The following is a 16,496-nucleotide window of genomic DNA, read 5'->3' on the forward strand; positions in this document are numbered from 1 at the left end:
GGATAATAGTTTCACTTCGAAACGTAGTAGTTTAGTAGTAGTAGTAGCATTTGGAAACTTAGCGGTCTAACTTACATTTTAAGATACAATCGTCAAACAGCATGATTTAATTGTTAAGTACATTCTTTATTAAGTTCTGGATTACGACGTCATACGACACGCCTTTTTAATAAAGACGACGCTTTCCCCTTCTTTTCCTTCCTTATACATCGTTAACTGTTTCTCGTCCTACAATATTCCCTAACATGTTATATATTTTACCTTTCTTCGCTGTATGTTATTATCTCTTTTTAGTGTTCGAGATTAGTATTCTGATCGCAGGAATTAGTAAATGTTCTTAATTGCCGGAATACATAGACGGCCGAGGAACGTAATTATTGTACGTTCTCCAATACGATTTTCCAATTAAAATGTTATTCGGTCTTTATGCGTCTCTGGTTTATATTTACTACAGCCGAGATTTTAACGTGCGTACAACTGGCCAGAATATTTATACAATTTCTGCCACTTATGCTTCGACTACTCCTAAAAACGAATAGAGAAAAACCCTCTTGTTTCGTTTCTTTTTTTTTTTTTTTTTTTTGTCGTATCTACCTTCTATATACCGAGGCTTTTACACGTAACCTAAAGCTATAGCATAAGTTACATTATACGTAATTCGATGGAAATGCAATGTCTTAGTAGACTTTTCTTCTTTATCGTTCCTAACACGCTGACGTTATAAACGATATAAGTTCTAGATACCCCTTAATAGGCGAAATTTCTGCTTCACCGAAGAAACACACCCGCGTCTTTGATGTCATAAAACAAGAATTCGTCACACAATTGTTTGCCAATTCTGAATAAAAATTATTTTGATACTCTCATTTCGTGGACGGTTCACGTAAACTCTGTTACGCTCTATTCATGAATGTTTGCCAATTTGATGTCGCGAATATTAATTTCTTAATGTTATATGCGCGGTGCGATTCTTCACAGAGTAATCTCCCTTTTTCTATTTTTATAGATGTTCGATTCTCAAATGTCCGATTAGAAATGTCAAATTATCTTGACTGTTGATTGAATGTAAGTCTCCGTTTAGAATATGCTAAACATATGTTTCGGTTAAATTCGTTTTGAATTAGGTTTGAGTTAGCTAACGCGAGTATTCAATTGTGTCATGTGCACGTTATTTAATTACGGTGAGAGTTCGGTTTACGTTGGCAGCTATTCGTTTTTCGAATCGCTACGGCTCCTACACTTATTAGCCTCCTAAAAATCACCTGCTGTGCGTTTGAGTAAGACCCTAATTAATATATTAGTCGATGAAAATGCGCTCGAGGAAACGCGTAAACAATAATGGAACAACATTGCTGTAATTTGCTGTGTTAAAAATCGAGACATTTACTCTACGCTAATCTGCGGTAATAGCAACAGCTCTCGTTGTGCTTAGTGATTTGTTCACTTTACGAAAAGATTCCTAAATTGGTCATCCTCGCGTTAATACTAGAAGACTCGCAATAAAAGAGAATCTGTTCCTTTCCTTTGAATTGTATCGTGGTTTAGCGATTTTTGTTCTGGTGTCAGGACTGTTATTAATTACAACCGTTGCCCAAGATGAATCTACTTAGATCGTGTTTCTTATTATAACACAATAACGATAGGCGTGCGATTTAACACACGTTGACGCGCTTTCTTTCTTTTAAGCTCAAAGAAATCTGCCTAGCATGTTCTTAATCAAAAACAGCTTACAGCCTAACTCTTAATCCGTCAAACTTCTGTCTCACGTTATAAACGTTTAATTGTCTCGTAATATTATATTTAACCACGTTTCAAGACGGAGTATCCTCCTTTTTTGTTATTTTCTCCTGTATATATCACCATTGCGCGATCTATACTACGTCCTAAATCGAAAAGCAAGAACTGACCGATATTACTGATTTTCTTCATTGTTCATTGCCGTTTCAGATGTCGGTGGTGCCATTGATATTCCGTGACTGGTGGGACGATTTAGATCGACCCATGTCCAGATTGATGGACCAACACTTTGGCAGAGGATTAAATCGAGACGAACTCCTATCACGGTTCTCCGATCTCAACCTCGACAGACCTCTACGTTCGATCTTTCGCGATAGGTACTACCGTCCCTGGAGGAACGTGACGTGTCAGCCCTCGAGTGGATCGAGCACGATCCAGATCGACGACAAGGACAACTTCCAGGTTTGTGACCATTTTATGCGTCAACCTTTGTCAGATGTTTGTACGAGTAAATCGCGTAATCGACAACTGCGATGTGACTCTACTTCAAACTGAACTTAGACTTGCAAAGCCCCAAGGGATGATGCAGGCTACATCGAATGAATCGCAAGATTCTTATTGGATCTGGAGGATCAAAGCGTATGGTTCGTTTGACCTGTCTTCGTGTATGGTTAGGGAAATAGATCCAATGGTGTAGGTGGAAATATAGGCTCGGTTCTGTTGACATTAATTTCTCGCTGTTGATCGGCGAACAAGGGAAGGTATTGTTGTTTCTAGTATTGTCGTTTTCTTACTCTTTGAGAAGCTTTTCAAGAATCATTTCACGGATTGATTGATTCGGCCATCGTTGATGTACTGTTGATCGGATTATAGAGAATCGCGAGCCATATCCATAGTTATCACTCGATGGTATCTAACCACACCTATTGTCAAAAACAATAGGTATAGCCAGGATTACCCTTCTGGTTCGAGTGGTAACTATGGATATGGATCAGATGTGATCTCTTTGGAAGACTACAGTTAATTAGGAGTCACTGGATTGTCAAATCAAAAATTACTAATAGATTAATAATGGATGTTTATATCTTACGAATTTATTGCGTCGCTAAGAAATCGTTTCGAATTAATATTTCGATTTACTTGAATTTAGAGACCTTTTCCATTGGACAATTTGGAACAATTTAGAGCAATTTAGTTGGCACGCGTTCTCAGATAATCTGAGCAGTGTATGTACCCTATTGCTATTTCTGTCAAAGTACTATGTATGATGCTTGCTAGAAACGAACCTGTGCGTTATCAAATTTCGTTTAATTAAACGCCGATTTCAGGGCTAAGCAAGCGATTCACGTTTGATGAGTTGAACGTATTTCTTCTTGACACCAGTGATGCTACTAATTTTTGTTATTCGTTACAGCTCCTTCGTAACTCGTCTGATGGCCTCTGAAAGTTGTCGATCGTAAATATGTGTTATTAAGCGTGAAATCGTTGTTGGAGGAGGGGCGCGTGACACGCTTCGATTTTACACTTTGCTCGTACAGTTTCACTTTGTGTAACGTTACTGTGGAACTCTGCGGGGATATTTGATTTCGATGTACAAAAGACGGCCTCAAGTCGCCACTATGCTTTGCATTAGAACGGTTAATAATATGATGTCATGACTATTTAATCGTGATATCTCGACGTGAATTATAGAATCTACGTCTTACTGGATGTTTTCTCGTTTCAAGAACTTACTTTCAAGATCGTTATTGTACGTCACAGGGTGGGAGAGTACTGCTGCGAGGGACTGGGCGTGGGATACCTCTCGTCTTCAATAGGATCCCACGCGTACGTGGAATCCCATGGAAGAGGAGAGTTCAAAGAAAGGATTGAGAATCTTTAGGGTCGCGTTAATTTGTTACAATGATCGAACAAGGTCGAGAACGAAGACAAAGGAGAGAAGACGATGTTTTCTGTTTAACCGATTAGAAAATTAGCTGCAGCTTTTGTTAGATTTCGCTTATCAAACGTCAAAAGGAAGATAGTTAATATTATACAGCTTGTCTAAAAGAGACAATTTGGTTCCTTAAACCTGGTTAAAGCTTGTTCGCGCAATTTCAAAAAACGTGTAAATTGTGATTCCTCGAATAAGTCGGACGCTTCGAATGTTTGAAATATACACGATATATGCGACACGACTTGATGCAATTCTGTTAGTAACACCCAAATAAATGTGCTTGAAATTCGTTGGAAATTTAACGCTCTATTATAATCTTTTATTGCTAGTATTCGATCGGATTTTGAAGATTCACAGACATTATCCTTGAACGCGTTATTGTAAGCACCACGAATATATTCAGTCAACGGCTATCCCATAACTTTCGGCCGGAGCCAAAAAGTAATGGGATAGCCGTCGTTGGTCTTAGATTGTATGTAAGAAGTTAGTTGGAAGAAGATTAATTATGTGTCCAGCCAGTGAAAACGGATTGATATTCGGAATATTAATTATTGCTAATACCGTTGAGCGTTAAATTAGGCTTCGAAATAGCTACGAGTCAAAAGAAAACTCAAGGAAACGAAGAATGAAGAAAAATATTGATCAAAGACAATATTTCAAGAGTAAAAGGTGCTTTCGATAAGAGGAACTAGCAAAAGAAAATATCAAAAGTAAGCGAACTTCTAAAAATGAATTTCAAAAAGACACTATATATATAGTATATAATGTATAATGTATAATGTATAATATATATAACATATATTTCATATAAGTATTTCAGTTAATTACGAAAATACGCATGACACGAGGTGGCCCTGTTAAATTTTAAGCAATAATGAGGCAATAGCCACCAATCAGACCCGCATTTCTTTGCCTATCAAATTTCTCATCTCTGCACAATTATATACACATATTACGAAGCTTGTAAGTTCGAAGATCAGAAAAAGTTATCTTTTTGTCTACGTATCGGTATATTTGATATTTCGAACTGGATAAAACGCCTGGAATATTTGTAACCTCTCGAGCATAGAATGTTTAAAGCACATCACACACACTCGACATTTCCCTTTCTCGTAGATTTTTTCTTCTTCTAATTGTTTTAGATGTTTTACACTGAATACAAATTGTTCTCGTTTGCTTTGTTCTTCTTAAGTAACCGTTGTAACTTAGTAACTCTCGCTTTGATATCAAGGGATTATTTGAAAGCTTCTTTAAGTAATTATATCGCCACAAGCTAAATATGTTCAATAATTTGAATACACTGGATTAGAACAGGCTAAATATTTACTGGCCCATCTCTCTCTTTTTTTACTGTTTCTCTTTTATTTTATCATAATATCGTGCAATTGGAGTTTCTTTAATACAGTGAGCGAAATATTTGTTCCACTATTTCGCGGTTTAACGGTCGATTAACTTAGGCTGAGACAATCTAAAGTGATAACCTTTTCTTTTTATATTGTTGTCATTTATGAATTTTTATCATAGGTGTCGTCCAATAAGTACAGAACGTGTTAGAAATATATATACGTGTTTAGGAAAATAAGAAATCAAATGAAAAGAACGAAACCTCGTATCTCAAATTCTCAAATGTATCGAATATTATTTTTCAAGACCTAGAAATCTAGTTGTGGAACGTAAGGAAAAAAGGAAGTGGGAACGAAATTAGCGCATTCGTAAAGGGAAGTACAGAAAGAATTAAAGGAGATGGTGTAACTCAAAAGAGATAAAGGGAAGGAACTAATGGAGCCAAACGAAAAAAAATATTAACCAAAAATATCAAATAACTCTACGATTGAAAAATAATACTATCAACGCAACGTTTCAATACAGAACTGTTATAATGAAGCAATTCAATCATCGAATTAAAAGTAATTATAACAGAAGAAACAAAAAAATAGAAAAAAGGGGGAGGGGGCACAATCTTCAGGGACTACAATCAACGAAACGAACTAAAGAACTGGAACACCAGAAGGCCCGAAAACCGATTTCTGTTTCTGCCACTACTACTACTACTATTACTACTACTGCTGCTGCTGTTGCTGCTGCTGCTTTCCCCCAGCATGTTCTTTCTTTGCTGCATAATTCTCTATCTCAAGTTTGACACATAAAGGATTCTAAAAATTGATTTCTCTCCTCGCCTTACAGCCCTCTCTTTTCAAATGGTTCACAGCTTTGTGTAGTGGTATAAAGATTCGGAACGTTTTTCGGGACTATTACAATTTCAATTGTTGGTTCCTTCTCCTTTTATATATATATATGTATATAGGAACCCCCTCCCTCAAGGAAGAGGGGGCTTAAAAATGTTGTGGTAGGATGAAGTCAGGTCTCGAAAACTACTATTTTTCTTCAAAAAAACTCGAATAGCGAAAAATTGTCAAAATTTTGTAGCAAAAGAAGTTTCGTTTACACTGAATCCGAAATGTACACGCGACTATTTTCTGACAGACACACGTTTTATTATGCCGGAAGTTCCTTCCAAAAATCACAGTTTAACCGGCTTTCGCCATTCTCATTTCTTTGTTTCTTTCTCTTTAACTTTTACACTCACAAATGGATTTTGTTTCCGTTTCAACAAACGATACCAAATACCTTGAAATATTCAAAGAGGACGACTTTTCTTTGTAATTGAAATCCGAAAAAAAAAGGATCGTTACATGGATATCATATCAGTCTTCTTTTTGCTTCCTTTCTTTTTTTTTTTTTTTTGTCGACAGAAAGAATCGAAAAAGTGTGAGGTGTGTCGGAGCACCCCCCTGAAATGGGGGCGCCTCTCGGACTAAAAAACGGCTTTCCCTTAAAACTTTCGGATCTCTTTTTTGTTTCGCTATATATATAATAATCTCTATATAAAAATAAATGCTTCTCGAATCATCAACGATAAGACCATAGAAAACGATTCAATACGAAATATTCTATATGTACAAAAATGCAGGCGCACAATGTGTCGCTCTCTCTCTCACTCTCTCCTCCTCTCTTTCTCTCTCTCTCTCTCGCTATATATATATTCAATATGCAGCAGCACTGGAGATTTAAAATTTGTTTGACGGTCTCTTGCTACTTTGCCCGAAATGTACGAAAGAAAGTGAAGGTTCTCCGTATCATTCTGCACAAGCTTTTTCCTTATTTTCTAACTTTGAAAATTGCTCCCCGGGTCCTGGGATCACGCTAGTATCACCCAAAGAACCACGGTTCGCTTTTTCTTTGCTGTCACTGATGCGTTTACCCTCGCTTTCTTTCACATAATGTCTGTTTCCAAAGTGAAGCTGCTAACCACGAGATAAATTGTTGATCGAAGTACAAAACACGCGTGTCAACGTGACGATTCTGTTTCTCTCTTTTTGTTCAATAGTAGAAAATGATTCCACCTGCTACTTGTATACTTTGCACGCACGTCTTACTTGCGAGTGAACAAAAAAAAGGGGGGGAGGAAACGATGTTCCAGATAGATGTGTTTATCAACTACATCTTCTCGGTTTGCTCGTTCTCAGCGGTTACATTCACGTAGAATGGAAATTACAAAACACTGATGTTACATGAAAAATACAGAACAAGAACGGAAAATAAGCAAAAACTTTGCGACGGGTAGAAAATAGAAAAAGCTGGGATTAACTCCTACATATTTTTTCTTTCCTACTGTGTCTTCATGTTCTATAAGCTCCGGCGACCTTCGTAACTAGAAGTTACTGCGTGGACAATTTGAGTTAACCGGAAGAACGGCTTTTATTTGATAGGTACTTCTTTTCTTCCACTGAGTTACGCTTTTTTCTCTTTCGAGTACTATTAGAGTGGTTAAAGAAGGCTTTAGAAACGGTTGTGCGTATGATAGCTAAATAGCTAATAGTTGTAAATTTCTCGTGTATCCAACAGACAGACACCTAAGGTCTTCCGAAGGAGAAAACTTGTTATCTTGATATACAGACTGACTGGTTAACAAATTAATTATAAATGCAGATTTCGGTAGCAGGCGAAGGCTGCCTTCGCCTGCCTTAAAGCGGCGGTAATTTAAATGAGCGAGCCTCTTTCGATAATCGGTGTTGTGAAAAGCCTGAATACTTAAATTTTGCAATAAAAGATGATTTGTATCTTTTTTTTTTTGGTAGATTTAACGGAATACAAACGTGTGTAATTAAGAATTGGATGGTAGAAATATATTTCAATGGTCGTATGGATCTCTGTTATGGCCTCTTTGATACATCGTATCGGTTACTATACGCAACATCGTGTTCCTAAAAGATGATAGTTTTCCCCGTTCGACCTGTCTTAACTGCTTCGTTCTGATCTGCGCAGGTAATATTGGACGTTCAACAATTCTCACCGGAGGAAATCACGGTGAAGACGGTCGGTAACAACGTTATTGTCGAAGCCAAACACGAGGAGAGACAAGACGAGCACGGATTTATCAGCAGACACTTCGTACGGAGATACGTCTTGCCTCCATCTCACGATGTGATCAATATTACCTCGAGCCTTTCTTCGGATGGTGTTTTAACTATCACGGCACCCAAAAAGGTAACGAGACGAAGAGGAGAGCTCGGTGGCGAATCCGAGCGAAGGACTCGTCCGACGCTTCTCGATTCGCAAAGCTAGAGCACTTTAGGAAAATGATCCGTTCTCTTCCTAGCCTTCTTTTGTTTTGTTTTCTATTGTTTTTGTATCTTTTCCCCGTTCTATTTGATTCTGTATACTTATTTTTTGTTCTCAATTCCAACGTTCCGTGTGCCCTTGTAGTAGAGTATTCGTTTAGACAAGATGGTGCCGACGATTTATTCTCGACCTCAAACTACGAGTCTGCTCTAAACTATAAAAAGAACGTCACGTTGAATTAAAGACTTTCACGTAGATGAGGCACATTCGTAAAAGTATTCGTAACAATGTTTATCGACTTTAACTCGATAAATAACTCAAGGAGCAAAATTTCTGTATAATCGTATAAGATATAGTATATAATTGTTAGTTGGTCAAAGATATATATATATATATATATACACATATAATCGAATGTCTAGTAGTAATAATAAAAAAAAGGTCAACTTGAAAGTAGTTAAAATCGATAAAGTCCGAAACTAGCGAGTGCTCCTCATCGAGATGTCAATTAAAAGATCAGGGAGTACTTTACGATTCACTCAGCATTGAGAAGACATCGTGAAAATACACTATAGACGTATTTGATATAGAGAGGCTAAGGGCGACATCTATATAACTGATGTGTAACTAAACAGGCTAGAGTGACGCTACGTATCAACAATTTTGATTCGAAAGAATTTTTGAAATATGATTCAAAAGAGGATTCTTTGAAATGTGAAATATCTCCAAATTTACATAGATTTACAGCTTATGGTATTATTTTGAATAAGAATATAATATTTCGAATTGCATAATTAAGTAGCGACACTATGAGCCCTAATGTTAATTTTCTGATCTTATATTAGCGTTAAAACTGTAGAACAATAGAAATACGTCGGTTCAATGACCGCTTACCTAATGCCTGTATCTCGAGGTGCTCTTCTCAAATAGTTCAAAATGTGTGAGGAAATTTCGAACTCTAATCTGACCAGATTATGGTTGCGTACGGATTGTTCAAGCACCGACCCCGTAGGGTTCACTATAAAAACAAATATAAAAAGCCTCGTTCATTTGTTTCGTGATCGCTTTTACGATCTATATAACGACTTAGTTTTTTATGTTATCATTTTCTTTCAGGGAGAGACACCTAGCGGAACTGAACGAATCATTGAAATCACGAAAACAGGAGAACCGGCGAGTAAACCGGTCAAAATAGAAACGTCTACGGAAGAAAAATAATAATCACGACCGAAGTATTTTGACATAATCTTTTTTTTACATTTACGCATTATATAGTTCTTATAAAAATAATTCGGTAGAATTTTATATAATATTATAAATCGGAAAAAATTATATAAAAACACATATATATACATAAATTGTTAAAACCCTTGGGTTAAATTTGTTATAAAATGATATAGAAAATTTTCATCAAGAATAATTCATCAAAGTGTATTATATATTTCTTAAATAATTGCTAATATCAAACTAGCTTCAACGTTATTGCTTTTGCTTTATCTTCTACGTATCTAATAAATTCAATATTCAATAATTCATTTAAAGTCAAAGCATAAATTGTCATAGCAATACATTTCAATGTATCTACTGTGAAACAAAAGTAATATCGCAGAAGCGAAAGCTTTCAATAAACCCAAACCACAAAACTACAATTTTAAAAAAAAGACCAAATTACTTAAAAGCTAGGAATACCCACGGTAAACTGTCGCGCTCCGCACCGAATCCGTCTCGTCTACATTTTCTCGTCGTGTTGTCAGCAGCCTCGTGGACCACGTAAAAGAAGTAGAGGTATGTTCACTGGTTGGTGGGTCTTCGGGTGTTCGCTGCGTCCGAACTGAACGAAAGTTTATTTACGAATGCGCCGAGCCAAGCCGGCCGGCCCTCTTATATAGGCGTGCGGCGTCGCAGTACTGAATGTTCGAGAAGTTACGCCGGCAACCGGCACCTAATGCGCATTTTCTTTCAACTCATGATTTCTATATTTATTCCATCATTTATTTAACAGCCACTCATATCATCGTGTTCCTCGTGTCATAAACTATCATTCAACGACACAGTTATCACTATTTAACTGATTTTTGTGGAAAAAACAAGCAAAATCCGAGTATTGATCGGGGAGGCAACGACGAGATTTCTGGCACAATCTCCCACCTGGTCCCCACCATAGCCTCACTCACACAAACGTACATTTCCTTCTTCCATACCTATATATTTACACTTCGAGCGGTTGGATTATGTGCGTGATGGAAGCAAGGAACGACTAACCTTGTATTATTTGGCTATTTGTTTTCGTCGTAACGTAAGGGGAAAGGGCTATTCCTTAGAAACACTACGCAGTTTCCGAAGTCAAGGACAGTTTGAGGTTGTCTTTAACGATGCTATTTACTACGCGTGATTTTTCAGAAGCTTATAGGCCACGTCACGTTTGTCGTTAATTATTTTAACAATACAAACATTGAATCTTTGAAAACATTTTTCGATCTCTTACAATGTTAGCTTGCATTCAACAAGCAAACCGAGTATTTTACTTCTACATGAGTGCTTCTCTTGTTTCTGCTACCTTTAATAACTCGAGATAAGATTGCATTTTTGTTCTTCTGCAAGTATGAGTGAGATGACGTTGTTATCGTACATAAGTCTATAGATGGTAATGAACAATTCGGTACACATCTTTATCAGAATTACTACTGAATAATCAAAGGGACAGTAAACTATGACACAGTACAGAAGTGCAACTGGACACAACAAGTGATCTTATATGATTAATTTTCGAAAAACACATTTCTAGAAAATATTACGTATCTATTTTCTCCATTGAGCGCGAATACCAGAAGTTCGTTCTGTAAAGTCACTCTCAAGGTGGGGAGAGCAATGGTCAGTTAATGAAGCAAAATCCCGGCCAGATTACATGGCGTATTTCGTCATGAAAGCTGCGTAGTTATCCCGAAACATATGTTTGCTAAAAACGAATTCCATCGATACGGTAGGATAGAAAGCTAGATAAAAGGAGGATAAAGAAGCTCGTTACTTTAAGATAATTCGGAGGCACGATCATAACTCTGACCCATGTCACGCAATAAATAGCATCATGTTTGCAAACACACACGAACTGCATATATGTATAGCGTGATACAGGTCAACATTCTGAGGTTAATGAGGTTGATCATGGCAGGAAAAGTAACGTGACACGTTAATCACGTGTTAATTTTATCACATTTGCTCAATCACGTGTCACAATGACCTTCCAAAACCAACGACGCTTATGCAAAGGGCGCGTATTATTGCGCAATACAGGCTTCACGTGACAGCTGTAGCTCTATCGATTTTTCGTATGCGTCTTCTGACCTAATGCGTAGTATCTTGCTTGAAGGGCGCGTAGCTGATGCAAGTTTATTCATGGGAATAAGAATCGTGGCCAAGATCCCTACGATATAAAACCTTTTGTGTAGCTTTTCAAACATGTAATATATACAATAATGAAAACTGGAATAATTTTAAGGGTTGAATGATGAAAGGAAAATTACCAGGCAGCCTGGCCATAGAAGCGAAAGCATAAAGCTGAGCAGATGTTCGCGATAAATTCACACACAACCGGGAGGGGCAAGAACAGAACCGGAATATGTCTATCGACATATGTATCCAGCTGGATGCAGACCGCGTGTCTCCTAATGTTTTCATTGCTCTCTCAGGTGCACGAATGCGTAACATTCTGGAATGATATGGTTTCGTAGCTGCTTAACGACTCGATATATACATATACGCATGTATGTGTGTATAATGTAGTCGGACGATGTTCGTATGGAATACTATAAATTTAATAGCGTTCTATGCAACCGCTGAGTCGTCGGGTATATTTAAAAACTAACGCATAGTTAACGATACTGATCTTCGTATGACTTAATGCATTGTGACGTTCGTAGTGCTTGTGCACCTTGCTGATTGTGGATGTTCAACATTCAAACGTTGTTTTATCAACCGTTGTGTCGCATGCAACAGCAGCCATCTTCTTATCGACCGAGTTCTCCTTTTAATACGTTTTAACGTCGCGTCAACTACATATATACATGATATTGGCAACGATAATGAGGATTGAAAATATTATGGGGATTCAATTTTGTTATATAACATCGCGCTTATCAAGAAAGAGAAAAATTTGGTTTTTGTCATTGAGATTTTGGATTTTATTTTTGTAGAAACAAATAATACTATTAACAATAGAAGAAATGAATCAATTGAAAACAGGAACAACGTGTTTCAAATGCTCCAGTCTCGGTCTCCAGAACGTTCCATGGATGGATGCAGCAGGTAATCGATAGTTGCAGCGGTTGAGTTTCATTTTATATATATAGAATAAAACTCACATGTGTGTGTGTGTGTATTACGCGCACGCGTGTGTATAGAAAAATAGAAAAAGAAAGAAACGTCCATCTATATGTGCATAATAAATGTACCAGAGTACTTGTAATGAAGTGCTTTTGATCACGTACTCTTAGGTCGTCCCTTTTGGACGAGTAGAACAACGTTTAAACGCGCAATTAGCCCTGATCTCGAAAAGTAAAATTCTTATGAACTGTTTGGAAATATATTACGCGTAAAGCTATGTCGAAATATGTGGGAGGTTTCCTTAATTATAGCTTACGCAGATACGCACAGTCAGACCGAAATACGATTAATACATATTCTGCTGCGGCTACTATAACCTGAAAGCTATCTCCCTGTTTTGTGTTTCCTCTTTGTTTTTACAACATGTTGCGGTTAGAAATCCGATATCGTTTACATATAGGGTGGCAATGCACATAAAAACACGTCGTTGATAAAATTTATTGTCAAAGAACTTTAAAGTAAAAATTAACTCTTTAAATAATTGATTCGTTCATTAATACTGCACCTCAATCTGGTGAAATAATTGCATGTCTATAACTGGTGGTTATTTAGTAGTGCTCCTGATGGTATCTTTTATGAAAAAAGGTATTAATCGTTGCGTGGAAGAACTAATAATAGGTTTATACCCAATAATTGTCACCTTGTTTCACGTATTGATCTCTACATAATAAAACGCAACTCGGAAAAAACAAACATTTGTTTCCATTACGTTTCCATTTTTATCTAGACTGGCACAATATCTTTTATACATAGATAAAATGGTTACAGAGACACGTTGCACGTCAACTTTGCTTTAATAAAAAAATAAAAAAGTAATGATGCTTCCAATTCTAAGAAATTTTATGACTTTAAATATTGCAAACTTAACAATTGAATTTACGCAGGACGGGTAACGTTTTATGAATTGAAAATAAAATACACATCTGGCAAGCAGATATTTTGTTATACCGTAAGTAATTTAACCCCCAAGACGTAGAACACAAGTGTGAATGGAGCTTAAAATTCTAGAGCCGCCCTATTGATTCGAATTGTGACGACGTATTTGTGGAACATGAATCTGCGCAGAATTTTCATGTCAGAAATAAACCTTTCCACGTCGTCACCTGACTACGTTCTTAAAGTAGTTATTTGTCTAGTGTGTACATACATTGATTAGATTGGTTCATTAAAGCAGATCATTGAGGAAAATGCTGAGCTCCTTGAGAAAATAGAATAGCCCTAAATAGAAACCGTATGAACTGTATGAGTCAAAAATACTTGGAAGATACTCTGACACTCTAAATACTGTATGTACCTACTTAGAAGAAATTACGTCTCATTTCGATGTTTTAATGAACAAATATATTTTTTGTATATAAATATGTGAATCTTTAAATTAGACATATTGAGAATTGTTACATCACTTAAACACTTATCATTTTCCCTACTAGCACAAGTTACTCTCGTGTCATCCGGGAATATTAAATAATTTGAATTAAAGAAATCGTTACATTATTTATACATCCTACAGCTACATAACCATAAAATAATTAATCTATAAATCACACTTATACTGTTAAATAGTAAATAAGTAGTATAAGTGATGTCAATTTTGTTGAAATAATACAAGACGAGATAAATACTGTATATATATACGAGATAAATGCAATATATGTTGATGGAAATACAGTGCACGCCATACTGTGACGTGCGGCGACACCCGTGGTGGCGTTATTGAACTACTTTAGATATTATGGAAGACTGTTGCTAACGGTCGATAATGAATAATCGTACCTTAACAGTTATCAAGCAGCTTCCTCGCCCTTTACTAATTCGAGATTTTCTTCCTTAACATTTCTTCCTTCTTTGGAATTTATGTCTTGCAACGATGCTTTAATTGACTTCATTTCTATATACCTAAGATGAGCTTGTAAGTCCTGTACGTCCGCTTTTTTCTCCGCAAACAGATACACATATGTATACGTTCCAAGGAAAGCGCCTGCAGTCGGTCCGAACCAGTAAATCTAGAAGAATTTTTATGAAAGCAAGAAAAAAGAACGATTATCGCTACTTATGATATAATCTAATCAGCGCACTGTGAACAAATATTTGCACTGCTCTTTTCTCGAACCTACGAGGTATCATCTTCGAACCGATAACGTTAACAAGGAAAATCTAAAGTGCGGAAACTTGTTTTTTATCGAGTACGATGAAGATTAAAGTTTAAGATCGTAAGATTATATAAAATATGACGCTGGAAAGATTTGTGTAAATCTTTGAGAGACATCAAACAAATCATATTATTCAGTAATAAAATTCAACTCACCCATTGATCCGTCCAGTTCCCATTCCAAAAAGCTGGGCCGAAAGTACGCGCAGGATTCATACTACAACCAGTGTAAGGACTCTAAAAGAGTATATTTTCCAAAATGTACACATGAATAAATTTCTTATGTTTTCTAAACAATGCCATATTTTTAATTGTGAAACTTTTTACCGCCGCGAGTGAAATGCCAACAACAGAGAAGCCAAATCGGATCGCCGTCGAATCTGTTGTATGAGCGCACCTTGGGTCCCAAGTAGCGCACGCTGCGCAAAGTATGAACGACGTACAAAGAATTTCGATTAAAATGGCTTGCGTGGTGTTGATTCCAGGATGAACGACTGTTACGCAATGGCCCACCGACGAATTTGAATATCCATCATTGAACAACTCGGGCGGAGTTATTGTCTGTCCCATTAAAATTACAATTAAACGAACATTCAGTACAGTAGTTAACAAGTTTTTTATCATCGCGATATATGTGTGACGTATCGGTTTATCGTTAAAGTCTGACGTCAGATTTATATGAGAGAGATAATTTTTCATCTTCTAATCATATAAGAATTTACAAAGAATGCTTTAGACTCGTGCAATACGTATACAAAGTGTTATGTAATATGTTCAATTAATACAATAATTTATATATACATAAGTGAAAATTCGACATATATCGCGTATAATTACTGTATATAGCGATTTAAATCAGTTCAAGATTATGTGAAACGTTTTATACGTGTATAAGTGTAAAATTTACACATATAATACAAAATTAGTACGGAAAAATCCATCGTTTTAGTTAAGATAATTATGTTCGTACAGTAGTAATAAAACTAAAAATTCGTACCATTAGTAATCCATATCCGATAGTAGCTCCAATGAATTGTGCTATTGCGTAGAGAATACCCGTTGGAATGGTTTTAATTCCAAGAATAACTGCCCCAATGGTGACAGCAGGATTTAAATGCGCACCGCTTATATGTCCTAACATCTATGATAATAATTAGATTTTCTATAATCGCAGTGATAAATTAAATAAATAGATCACAATATTACAATCTGCCTCTTAAAACTTATTTCTCCTTTCTTCGATTTTTTTTTACAAGATGTAAAATATTCTTACCATAATCAAAAGGTTGACAGTCATACCGAACGCCATGGAGGTCTGTAATGGCGGTGGCAATATCGGTCCCATCGTTCCTAAAGAACCCATGCAACCAATAAACAAAAGTATCGCAGTGCCCAGCACTTCAGCGATGAACATCGTGGTCGTACCCTTTTGTACAGACCACATTGAGCCTAAAAAACACCAGAACACGTTGAATTCTTTCATCAGGTTCCGACTAATTTCGATAAACTCACTTTGAGAATCTTTGCTGCGGGTGTCGTTCTCCATGATATTCCTGCGAGTCTTTAACTTGAACTAACAGCTACCGTAACGATGCTTTTACCGCAATCAGTACTCGAATTCCGTTCGACAATACTAATCATCGGTGGCTATCATACTCCGCAATAATGTAA

At 36.6% G+C, this 16,496-nt stretch overlaps 2 protein-coding genes across 5 annotated transcripts in view; one reads left to right on the forward strand and one right to left on the reverse strand.

Moving 5' to 3' along the window:
* LOC122572384 (protein lethal(2)essential for life-like) overlaps window positions 1–9,531 on the forward strand; it is a 12,908-nt gene extending 3,377 nt beyond the window's left edge. For 2 of the 3 annotated variants that reach the window (XM_043737311.1, XM_043737307.1), the window contains exons 2-4: window positions 1,948–2,199; window positions 8,000–8,221; window positions 9,413–9,531. In XM_043737311.1, coding sequence (XP_043593246.1) covers window positions 1,948–2,199; window positions 8,000–8,221; window positions 9,413–9,514 — 576 coding nt within the window. In that variant the 3' untranslated portion in view covers window positions 9,515–9,531. Of the gene's footprint in view, window positions 1–1,006; window positions 1,066–1,947; window positions 2,200–7,999; window positions 8,222–9,412 lie in introns of all 3 variants that reach the window. The other variant, XM_043737320.1, reaches the window with a different exon arrangement.
* On the reverse strand, window positions 8,221–16,467 carry LOC122572375 (aquaporin AQPAe.a-like). 2 transcript variants are annotated; one of them, XM_043737277.1, is made up of 9 exons: window positions 16,338–16,467; window positions 16,099–16,274; window positions 15,823–15,966; window positions 15,153–15,386; window positions 14,982–15,062; window positions 11,818–14,679; window positions 9,990–11,717; window positions 9,191–9,314; window positions 8,221–8,510 (listed from the first exon to the last, which is right to left on the reverse strand). In XM_043737277.1, the coding sequence occupies exons 1-6, from the start codon at window positions 16,369–16,371 to the stop codon at window positions 14,461–14,463; spliced, it is 888 nt and encodes a 295-aa protein (XP_043593212.1). In that variant the 5' UTR covers window positions 16,372–16,467; the 3' UTR covers window positions 8,221–8,510; window positions 9,191–9,314; window positions 9,990–11,717; window positions 11,818–14,460. The 2 variants fall into 2 exon arrangements, with proteins under 2 accessions (XP_043593212.1, XP_043593202.1); XM_043737267.1 differs by having other exon boundaries at window positions 9,990–14,679.
* Between the last annotated feature and the right edge of the window lie 29 nt (window positions 16,468–16,496).

The sequence above is a fragment of the Bombus pyrosoma genome, linkage group LG2 (assembly GCF_014825855.1).
Source record: "Bombus pyrosoma isolate SC7728 linkage group LG2, ASM1482585v1, whole genome shotgun sequence".
In the NCBI taxonomy this organism is placed as follows: Eukaryota; Metazoa; Arthropoda; class Insecta; order Hymenoptera; family Apidae; genus Bombus; species Bombus pyrosoma.